The sequence below is a fragment of the Neolamprologus brichardi genome, chromosome 5 (genome assembly GCF_056152115.1).
Source record: "Neolamprologus brichardi isolate AB-2024 chromosome 5, ASM5615211v1, whole genome shotgun sequence".
Classification (NCBI taxonomy): Eukaryota; Metazoa; Chordata; class Actinopteri; order Cichliformes; family Cichlidae; genus Neolamprologus; species Neolamprologus brichardi.
The window spans coordinates 23,823,427-23,835,108 of record NC_142108.1 but is presented as its reverse complement, the minus strand read 5'-3'; the positions used below and the strand labels follow the sequence as shown (position 1 = coordinate 23,835,108).

The 11,682-nt window shown below is 42.4% G+C and overlaps 1 protein-coding gene across 1 annotated transcript; it reads left to right on the top strand.

Moving 5' to 3' along the window:
• Positions 1-664: 664 nt before the first annotated feature.
• mcm2 (minichromosome maintenance complex component 2) lies at positions 665-10,130 on the top strand. The gene is made up of 20 exons (XM_006782984.3): positions 665-764; positions 1,690-1,877; positions 1,960-2,132; positions 2,213-2,337; positions 2,431-2,569; positions 2,668-2,765; positions 2,915-3,036; positions 3,242-3,449; positions 3,556-3,690; positions 3,978-4,169; positions 4,830-4,923; positions 5,018-5,096; positions 5,310-5,481; positions 5,575-5,701; positions 6,003-6,115; positions 6,414-6,578; positions 6,871-6,945; positions 7,149-7,331; positions 7,767-7,922; positions 9,435-10,130. Exons 1-20 carry the CDS (start codon positions 759-761, stop codon positions 9,543-9,545), a joined length of 2,661 nt encoding a protein of 886 aa, XP_006783047.2. The 5' UTR covers positions 665-758; the 3' UTR covers positions 9,546-10,130.
• The last annotated feature ends 1,552 nt before the right edge of the window (positions 10,131-11,682 follow it).

Genomic DNA, 11,682 nt, shown 5'->3' with positions numbered 1-11,682 from the left:
CAGCTGCAGAATCAACTAAAATTTCAGGAACTGGCCTCACTAAATCAATTGAATTAATTAAATGCAGTCACTTCAGGCTTCAGATGTTTTCCCTGAATATTTTTTAACTTTTTTTCTGGCATTATAGAATTACTTTTACTAAAGCATGTGTTTTTGTTATTATTTAAGTTTCTAAAGTTTGGTTGTTTCTGTGTTTCATTCTTGTCTCACATTCTTCGCATCTATACATACAAATTATTATTATTTTATCTTATTGATCCCTTTTGTGTTGATTTAATTGATGCTACTTACGCACGTGAATATTTTTTGCAGTGCAAAAACATCCACATGAGGGCAAAAGCCACTTTATTTTTACTGTAGTGAGGATACGAAAGAGGAAATAAAGCGGATTTGAACGCAGCCAAAAATTTCCCGGGAAACGATACGACGTAATAAACCCTGCCCCTCCATCGCGCTCAGACAAAAGGTGCGTTCGTTTTACACTGCGGCTCGACCCTAGTAGTTTTTATTAAGGTCATCACACAACAGGACGAGCGGTCGTTCTGCTCCTTGTCTTAAAGCGAACGCACTGTGCTTTAAGTTCCCTCCTCTTTCAGGCAAATACACCAATGAGAAAGCAAAACCTCAGCCGTCTCTCTTGAATATTCATGATTTTTCGCGGGCTTTGAGTGTCACATGGTCCTTTCGCGCGAAAAGCGACTCACGGCAGGAAGAGAAATAAGTAGCTTTTGAAGCAGCAGCAAGACAGAAACGCAGCGATGGCGGTGAGTAAACTCATTAAAAACAGGCGCAGTGCTCTAATGGGAGTGCTCAGCTTGTAGGCAGAGGCGCATTAATCTATAGGAAGCAGTTTTTACCAGTCAGCTTTAGTTTTTTTGGGAAAATAAACTTTGTTCATTCGTCGAGTCACAACAATGACAGAGAGCGTCATCAAGAGTTGATGTAGCGCTTCATTCTTTCCCAGATATCAGAATTAAAAATATACTTTATGAAGTTTTTACCTGCGCGTGTTTTGCTAAGAACCGTTTTTCACCTTCGTAGACTGGACCCAAAACCCGTTGTTGTTTTTTGTTCCTTCGCTGTAAAAAGGAGACCTGCCATGTGGTCAGTTAGCTTGTTTTTGCACCTGTAAACCGTCTCAAGTAACAACCGAGGAATAATAAAACCTTCTTGAATCTTTACACCCCCTTGCATGAGACCTTACATCTGGAATAATTGATTATAGTTTACTTACAAGCCATAATGGGCTTTAAATTATTGGTTTCAATCAAGTAAAGACATGAAAAGATCATTAAAATACACTGTCCTGTAATACTTAAGCTATTAAATTACATTTTACTTCTAATGTTGGCTCGCCACATTCTTAAATGTAATAAACATGTCAGACCTACTTTTAAAGATCTATGGTCTTTAAGAAGTCACACAGCCCTATGTGAGTTTTTCTTCCCTTCTTAGATAAAACTAACTACTAAAAGTTACCAGTTAAAAAATATAAAAAAAAATCAAATTGATGTACATCAAAACTATTTGAAGACAATAATCCTTTGACAGCAGTGGCACAATGTACCAAATGTATTAAAATGTTCTGCCCTCATCACCATCCCTACCTACTGGCTTTCTTGCTGTCAGGTTACTTTTGGCAGTAAATATAAGAATAATTTATTTGTTCTGAATTTGTGTTGTTGACAGGATTCCTCAGAGTCATACCACATGGCCACCAGCCCCAGCCGAGCCTCCAGGAGGGGAGACCTGACCTCCAGCCCCGGACGAGACTTGCCGCCCTTCGAGGATGAGTCGGAGGGGCTGCTGGGAGATGGACCCTTGCCTGGGGAGGAGGAAGAAGATGGAGAGGAACTGATTGGAGATGGAATGGAGAGGTGAGCGTGGATTTAAAATGGCCTTAAAGCTATGAACTCTGTGGGTTTTTTAGGGCTTCATAACAACTCTGTCTCTGTTCAGGGATTACCGTGCCATTCCGGAGCTGGATCAGTACGAGGCAGAGGGTTTGGACCTCGATGATGAGGAGCTGTCAGAGCTGTCGCCAGGAGCCCGAGCGGCTGCTGAGGAGGCCATGAGGAGGAGGGACAGGCAACAGGGAGTTAGGGGGCGCGTGAGGCCAGGATTGCTCTACGGTGAGGCTTGAGTGTGTGGATATTTGTCAGGGTGGTGACGTGTAGGCTATGATTAATTCTTTCATTTTGTTGGCTTCCAGACAGCGAAGATGAGGACGACGAGCGCCCGGCTGCTCGGCGAAGACGGCTGGCTGAGCGGGCAGCAGAAGGTGATGGCGAGGAAGAGGAAATGATTGAGAGCATTGAGAATCTGGAGGACATGAAGGTTTGTGATGACACTGGAGATGAGCTAGCACACAGAAGCTTTTCAGGTCCGGCTGTTTGGGACGTCTTTGTAACGTTTTCACACACTCTGCAGGGCCACACAGTGAGGGAGTGGGTGTCCATGGCGGCACCGCGGCTGGAAATCTACAACCGCTTCAAGAACTTCCTGCGCACACACGTGGATGAAAACGGCCGCAACGTCTTCAAGGAGAAGATCAGCGATATGTGTAAAGGTAGTGCAGTTTTCAGTAAACTTTAATGTGTGGAAAAATATAATTGTTGGCTGATTTCTGGCAATGATTGAATGAATCAATCTGAACCTGTAATCCAGAAAACAAGGAGAGCTTGGTAGTAAACTACGAGGACCTCGCAGCCAGGGAGCACGTCCTGGCTTACTTCCTACCAGAAGCTCCAGCTGAGATGCTGAAGGTTAGTGAACTTGTCATCTTGCTTAATGTCCTTTACTGTGCCTTTTGTTCATTTATATTTAACTTTAGTGGATATTAAATGCTGTGAAAGTTAAATGTGAGTGTCCTTCAATTATTTTCTCCGGTGTGTGTCTGATTGTTCTTTGCCAGATTTTTGATGAAGCTGCTAAAGAAGTTGTGCTTGCCATGTACCCAAAATATGATCGCATTGCCTACGAGATCCATGTCCGCATCTGCAACCTGCCTCTGGTCGAGGAGATCCGATCACTCAGGTAACACTTCAGTTTTGACCCAACAGGTATTTTCAACTTGAAGGAATAAGTCACAGTAGTAATGAAACTAAGGCGAGACCTCCACATTTGTCTTGGCGAGGCACATCTAGCTCTTCCAAAAAGGGCTGTCTATACATGAAGGAGCTAACTGGGTGAAGCTTTCTGCTCTTTACCAACTGTTTTCTTCTTCTGTTGTCCTCTTCAGGCAGCTCCACCTGAACCAGCTCATCCGGACCAGCGGCGTGGTGAGCAGCTGCACCGGCGTCCTGCCTCAGCTCGGCATGGTCAAGTACAACTGTAACAAGTGTAACTTCGTGCTAGGGCCCTTCTTCCAGTCCCAGAACCAGGAGGTGAAGCCGGGTTCCTGTCCGGAGTGTCAATCCCAGGGACCGTTTGAGATCAACATGGAGGAGGTGAGGGGAGGGCCGGGCTGGCTGATGGTTGGTTGTGAAAGTTGTAGTTTGTCTGCCGGGTCTGTGCCCAGTCTGAGGATTTAAAATTACTGCCCCCTTCCTGCAGACAGTGTACCAGAACTACCAGAGGATCACCATCCAGGAAAGTCCCGGTAAGGTGGCTGCAGGTCGACTCCCTCGCTCCAAAGATGCCATCCTCCTGGCCGACCTTGTGGATAGCTGCAAGCCTGGAGATGAGATTGTGAGTCTGTGTAAAGAAAAAAAACGTGTCATATTTGAGGCAGGGAGGGTTGGAATTGATCAGAAAAGTAGAAATTAAAGACATTTGAGGCTAGATGGAAATAAACGTTTAGTCACATTTGCAGAAACATTAGGATCGATAAAGAGTTCATGCTGTGTTGCAAAACTAAATCAGTTTGAATGTGCTAGAATACAATTTCATACACATGTAATTTTCAATGTATATTAAGGACTTAGAATATTCACAATCTGTTGTTTTAAAGTGATGCATGTTTTTCTGCTTATCAGGAGCTGACTGGGATCTACCACAACAACTACGATGGCTCTCTGAACATGGCGAATGGTTTCCCGGTGTTTGCCACAGTGATCCTGGCTAACCACATCACCCGCAGAGACGAGGGGGTCGCCGTGGCCGAGCTGACCGACGAAGACGTCAAAGCCATTGTTGCTCTGTCTAAGGACGAACGTATCGGAGAGAGGGTGAGTAATCTGATACACATAGTAAAAATGGAGAAAGGATGTTATTTCGGCTCTAAGGAAATAAAACAGATAACCCAAAAAGTAAAAATTCAATTGTAAATGGATGATGTCATCTTTTAAAATGATCTTCTGATTGTAATTTGAAGTTTGAAATCTCTAGGAGGCCTCAATTTCAAAATTGAGATTTTTATGAAAGCTCAAGTCTCTAATGTTAAACGGCAAAGAATATTTAGAAAACAGTCTAGAAATTAAAACCAACTTTTAAAACAAAACATCCATCCATTCACTTCCAAAACAAAGATTTAAAAAATCCTGGTGAATTTAATAAGTCCTTCCTATTTATTTTAGATGATTCAATGCAAACTTACAGCTAAGTGTCATGAATGAAAATCAATCCCAGTTAGACAAAAAAAAAGATTGATGCAGATCGTCCACTTTGGCGACCCCTAAAGGGGGCAGAGGGTTAGGGTTAGAAGACACTTTTATCTGTTAATTGTTTTTTGGAGTGTGACCACTGTGGCTGGTGTTATCGGTTTCCCCAGCTAACTGCTCTATTATTATTATTATTAAAAACATGATGAACTGACTGTGATAGCAGATCTGCACTGGTCCAACCACTGCAGTGCAAATGTTTTGGTAACTCCTTTTTACTGTCTGCAGATCTTTGCCAGCATGGCACCATCTATCTACGGGCATGAGGACATCAAGAGAGCGCTCGCCCTGTCGCTGTTTGGAGGGGAGCCCAAAAATCCAGGTAAAGCCTCTCATCTCTGAATTCGAAAGAATAACAGTGGATCAGTTTGTCCTCCCTTTAACTCTCCCCTTCTTTTCAATTCTTTCTTTTCCAGGTGGGAAGCATAAGGTGCGTGGGGACATCAACGCGCTGCTGTGCGGAGACCCAGGAACCGCCAAGTCCCAGTTCCTCAAGTACGTTTCAACACACAGTCGATGTTGTCAGTGGCTAAAGTTAATTAATTGATGAAAAAATAAAAAATAAAGGCCTGAAGTTTACATATGCAGGGCTGTATTTTGTGTCTCTTGACCGCAACTGTCCAATAGAGGTAAAATGTTGATGAAGAAATCTGTTGGAGGAGTAAAAGGATTGTTTCAGAAGATGCGCTAACGTGTTTCCATCTGCAGGTACGTAGAGAAGGTCGCGAGCCGTGCGGTGTTCACCACAGGTCAGGGGGCCTCCGCCGTTGGTTTGACCGCTTATGTTCAGAGACACCCAGTGAGCCGTGAGTGGACGCTCGAGGCGGGAGCGCTGGTGCTGGCCGACCGTGGAGTCTGTCTGATCGATGAGTTCGATAAGGTGAGCTGAATCCACGTATCTAGATTGGTGGGCACCCCCTCCTTCTCTTAAACAAAAAAAAAAGTGCATGTACCTGACTTTGTGTCCTCCCAGATGAACGATGCAGACAGGACGAGTATCCACGAGGCCATGGAGCAGCAGAGCATTTCCATCTCCAAAGCTGGCATCGTCACCTCGCTGCAGGCCAGATGCACAGTCATTGCTGCTGCCAACCCCATCGGTACGTAGCAGTCATATTTATTATTATATTATATATATATATTATTATACTCAGTATGTTGGAGATGGATTCATTTTAAATGCTGATTAAGCTATTTTTGGCAGTTGGTTATAATCTGAGCTACTCTTTACAAGGATGCATAAAATAAATGGACACGTGCATGCAGCTTTTATGAATATATTAAAAAGTGAGCTTTGGATAAAAGTCAGTGAAGTCTGAGAACAGGCCTTTTGTAATTAGTCCAAAGGAAGTGTGAGAGAGTCCTTTCAAGAGCAACATCATATCTCTTGTTTCCTGGCAGGTGGCAGATATGACCCCTCCCTGACTTTTGCTGAGAACGTGGATCTGACGGAGCCCATCGTGTCGCGTTTTGACGTGTTGTGTGTTGTTCGAGACACCATCGATCCCATCCAGGTAGATGCAAACACACCTGATGCTGAGCTGCTGTGGGACACTGTATTTCTTTAGATCAAAGTACAACTGAACTGGGAAAATCATCTGTCTTAACCTGCTCTGGTAAAACTGACTAGTACTTCCAAATATTTAACTGAGAACATTTATTATGTTTGTCATCCACCTCTTCCTCCTCATCTCCTGAACCGACGTCTGGGCTCTAACACACGAAAACATGCTTGTTTATTCCCAATGTTGTTGCACTAACTGATTACCTCCTCTCTGATGTAAATTTCACTGTGGCTCTTCTGTTCTTCAGGATGAGATGCTGGCGCGCTTCGTGGTCGGTTCCCACATCAAGCATCACCCTAGCAGCAAGGAGGGGGGAGTGGCATTGGAGGAGGTGGTTCTGCCCAACTCATCTGACGTGCCACCGATTCCACAGGAGCTCCTGAGGAAGTACATCATCTATGCTAAAGAGCGGGTACAAACACATGCCACACAGATCCTCACTCAGGTTTATTTGTTTCTCTCTGGCTGGAATATCATAATTATGTAATCAGCCTGAAAGCTTGCGAAATGAGGTAGCTGTTGTTTTACGTTATACATTGTTTTTGGGTTTTTTTGTGTTACAAGTTTTGTCCAAACAAGATTTATTTTAACAAACGGTAAATAAATTATAAGAATTAGTAGGTAGGTGGTGTATTGCAGCAAATTAAAGCTTGGTTCTATTCCAGTAGAAAATTGAAGGTAAAGTTTGTATTTTTTGTCTGAAGGTTCACCCGAAACTGAACCAGATGGATCAGGACAAGGTGGCTCGCATCTACAGTGACCTGCGTAAAGAGTCAATGGTGAGTCTGAAAAACTCCTCCCACTTTATCTCTCATTTACACATAAACATGTTTTGAAATCCAGGGAGAGTAACCGAATTCGTCAAACCACTAAGAAAGAAAAGTGTGTGAGAACATGTGCTATACTCAGGACTTGTTTCTCAGAGTCATCAAACTATTCATCTGTGACTGTGGAAATAACCCACTCTGGTTTGGTGTCACAGGCCACAGGCAGCATCCCCATCACGGTTCGTCACATTGAGTCCATGATCCGCATGGCGGAGGCTCACGCCAAAATGCACCTGAGGGACTATGTACTGGAGGACGACGTCAACATGGCCATCAGGGTCATGCTGGAGAGCTTCATCGACACACAGAAGTTCAGCGTGATGAGGAGCATGAGGAAGGTTTGTGGATGTTTTGTTGGCCTCAAACACAAAAATGCTTCTTCTCAAAGGCGAACGATGGACACATTTTTAGATTCAGTAAGACTTGTAGTTTAATTCAGTTTTACATGCAGAAAAGGCTTTGAAGTAAATCCAGTAATGTTTGAAAGCAGGGACAGCTTTTTAGCTAACTTGAGGTAGTTTATTGGTACCAGGTTGCCAAAGGGCAGATGTATTAAGGCCAAACTAAGAACAGATTATTGATGTTTAGCAGCAGGTTTTCACCAAGTTTGTAAATGTATTTATTATACATACAAACAACCACTTTCTCTTTTAAAACCCTGTAAATTTATAAAAAATCAACAAAATGAAGTGTCTATGGAGCGTGGATGAAGTGTATGTGATTCTTCCTGATTGTGTTTACTGACCTCACCTAATATTTTTGTGTCTGCTCAGACGTTTGCCCGCTATCTGGCCTTCCGCAGAGACAACAACGAGCTGCTGCTCTTCATCCTCAAACAGCTGGTGGCCGAGCAGGTTGCCTACCAGAGGAACAGATACGGAGTCCAGAACGACACCATCGAGATCCCAGAAAAAGATCTTCAGGATAAGGTACTGAGAGACACACCGGCAGTACATCGTTATAACTCTAGACTGGACACGATGTGAAACTACACACACTTTAAATTTATTGTCCTCCTAGTCGTAAATACCAGGGTTTTATTAGTTTTGCAATTTTCATTAGTTTTTATTTTTATTTAGTTTTGACTTCAGATTTTCAATTTTATATCAGTTTTAATTCGTTTTTACCAATTGTTTGCTAGTTTAGTTTAGTTTTTATTTTTTTGAAAATCCTTAGTTTCAGTTTAGTTTTGATTAGTTTCAGTTATAGTTTTAGTTGTGTTTGCAATAATTAAGTGTAACAAAATCCCAGTTTCATCATATCAGTCATTCTCTTCTGCTTATCCTTGGGTATGTTGCTATTCCAGCTACCATACTGCACCCTGGACAGGTCGCCTGTCTGTCGCAGGGCTAACATGCAGAGACAGACAACTCACATTCCCACCTATGGGTTCTTTAAATAAATAAATAAATAAAGGCAGATGAACAACCATTGATACCAGGCAACTATAAAATGTATATCTTGGCCCCAATGAGACTATTAACTCTCGCAGCACCGGGTGTTCGTAATTTTGGTTCAAGTGAATTGATAAACTTTTTGAAGGCAATTGACTCACACAGTTGTGTAGATATCCCCGTCCTGTTGTCTCGGGATGCATCACGCTGCCTTGCCTGGGGTTAGCTTCTGTTTTCTGGAGATGAGGGTTGAGTGTGCTCCCTTACCTTCTCAAGCTAAGCTAGGTTAGCCTTCTTGTGTGAGCTTTTCAAGTGCACTTTAAGGTTTGTGGGATTTTTTTCCCTTTAGAAATGTCCCTCATAATTTGTCTGTTTCCACTACAAGACACTTGCTTTATCCAAAACACAGTCATATTCAAAGTAATCCCAAATTGGACTCTGGCTCCCGACTTTTCCTGACATGATTCTGCGCGTGGACGGAGCAGCAACACAGACGACTCGAGTAACGTACTTGCCACCTGCTGGCATAATTAGACAGCAAGAAAAAAATCTGTAAACTAAACTTCATTTTCAGCCTTGACTCTTGTATGACACGCACACATCAATGAAAACTAAACACATTTTTGCTATAAATTCAGTTAATTTTAGTTAGTTTTGTGAACACTCATTATAGTTTTAGTTAGTTTTCCTTTTTTTGTTTTTATTTTTATTTCCGTTAACGAAAATGTTTTTTCACTTCTAGTTTTCGTTATTTCGTTAGTTTTTGTTAACGAAAATACTCTTTTATCTTAGAAACTCGCACTAAGGTCATTATAGTAGGATGTAGTAGGGTAGGTGTAGGGAAATCCTTTCATCAGAGCAGTCAGGCCTCCAGTTCAGTGTGTAATGCTCAGTTGAACTTCAAAAAAATCAAATAGTAAAATGTGGGCAAGCTGGTGAACCCATTCAAAAGTGTGTTGGTTCCTGGAGGTCTTAAACTGATCACATATTTAAAGAAAATGAACACCGTCCTGAACCTGCCTGACTCTCCTGCTCCTTCCCTTCCAGGCAAGACAGATAAACATCCACAACCTGTCGGCCTTCTACGACAGCGACCTGTTCCACTCCAACAAGTTCAGCCACGACGGCAAGAAGAAACTGATACTGCAGCAGTTTTAAGAAGCCTTCCAACCTCACTCCTCTCCTTACACCTCCTACATTATGAGCTCTTACTTGGGTTTTGGTCATACTGGATTCAGGACTCTTAATTTTGGCACTGAACTGATTGGAAGTGACTGAAGAGCAGCCACTGTTGAAGGACTGTTATAAGAAGGATCATCTGGTAAGGAAGATTTGACTCTGAAGGCAGCAGCTGATGACCACACTGTTTCTGATGGATTGACCTGTGGTGACTGTAAATTATTTTAGATAAGCAATTCATCAAAAATAAATAAACTGCATGAATAATAAAAAAGAAAAAGAGAAAAGGAACATGTTTATTCTGTCCTGGGGGTCGCTGCATCTGCCTTCAGGTGGGGTTGATTGTAAATAAATGTACATGTTAATGTGGCGCTGTTTATTGTTTTGCGTAACTTTATCTGAATGCGTTGTCACATTGTCCAAACTCACTGACTTTGTATTTCAGACCTTGTTGCTGTTTCTCGGAGGTTTGTGCTCTCATCAGGAAGTTAATGTAGCTTGAACTGAAACCTCCATGCTTCATAAGTCTGGTTAAAATAAATGATGTCACTGTTTGCTTCATGATGGATTGCAGCTCTGTTTTGATTTCAAAAATGTATTTCATCAATTCCTGCTCTCTGCTCTGACTTTTCTCCATGTAATTTAAAATCATCTAAAATGCACTGAGTGAAACGAGCGCCTCAACATTTTAGTTGAACTTGCAGAGTGAGAGAGGTGCAAATTTTCTACACTTGTTATAAATGCATTGCCAAATTCTACCTTGTATGGATGAAAAGACCCAGAGCCTGTTGACGGGTGACTTTAATCTACAGTAGTAACATCAAAAGTTTGCAAGCGGTGTGCGTGATTCTAGTTAAACAAGCCTGATGACAACAACTACAGCAATTTAAAGAAAACAAGTTATCCTGGGAGTGTAAAAACAAAAGAGGGAACATATGATGAAAAGATAATAAATTGCAGTGTTAACTGTGGGAGAGGGAATAGTGTGACTCCCACTAAATAACTTGCACTATTTCTTTGTTTACTTTGAGATTTAACATTGGTTATCTTATCCAGCAGAGCAGCCTGAGCCCTGTGCCAAAGACGAAGTTCAGTTACCTGGGGTATCTCTCTAATAACTGGATTCACTTACCCTAACATAAGCAGGCATGTGGAGCTGATTATCAAATCTGAATCTGACCAATCACATACGTTGACCCACTATTGATCATATCATAGATTTATCACATGAGCAAAGGTGTGCATGACCATCACTAGGGGTTGAGGGTAAAAACACTGAAATCTTGCCCCATCCCATCATGTAACCTACTGAGCTCACCTGAGGTAAGGTGAGAAAGATCAAGACAAACAAACATAAAGAGGGAAATGTGGCGAGTTCTACGCTGTGGGCTCTTGCTGAATGAAGCTAGGACAGCCACTGATGTTTCTTCATTAGTGACAGTTTTCTTGCGTCCACATTTTGGCAAATCCAACACTGAACCAGTTTCACGAAACTTAGCAAGCAGTTTGCTAACTGTAGCATGGGAGATGAGTGGTCTTGTAGGGTGTCTTGCATTGAAATCTGCTGCAATGACCCGGTTACTGCGTTCACCAGATATCAACACAATATCGATCTGCTCCTCACATGTTAACCTCTTCGACATGTCAATGGCTGTGAACAAAGAGAAACATGTAAATAACTCATGAAAGAATAAAGTTACGTTGAAACCAAGCACACCATTGTTTTTCTTGTGACATTACCAATAAGTTTGATGTGTCACATGACCCTCTTCCTATTGAAAAAACAAAAGTTGTATCCAAGATGGCCAACTTCTAAATGGCCGCCATGGTCACCACCCATCTTGAGGAGTTTGCCCCCTCACATATACCAATGTGCCACAAACAGGACTTTAATATCACCAACCATTCCCATGTTATTACGGTGTATCCATATAAATGGGGGTGTGTGGCAGGAGTGTGGTCTCTGCTGCAGGGAAGGGGTTGGGTTAGTGAGCTCTCGAGGTGGCAGAGGAGACAGGTGTGTTTGTGTGTTAGTGGTGACTGATGACTCTCTCCCACTATATATGGTGACAGCAGAGACTGATGGGAAAATGTGCTGTGGAAGGAGCTGCTCCCA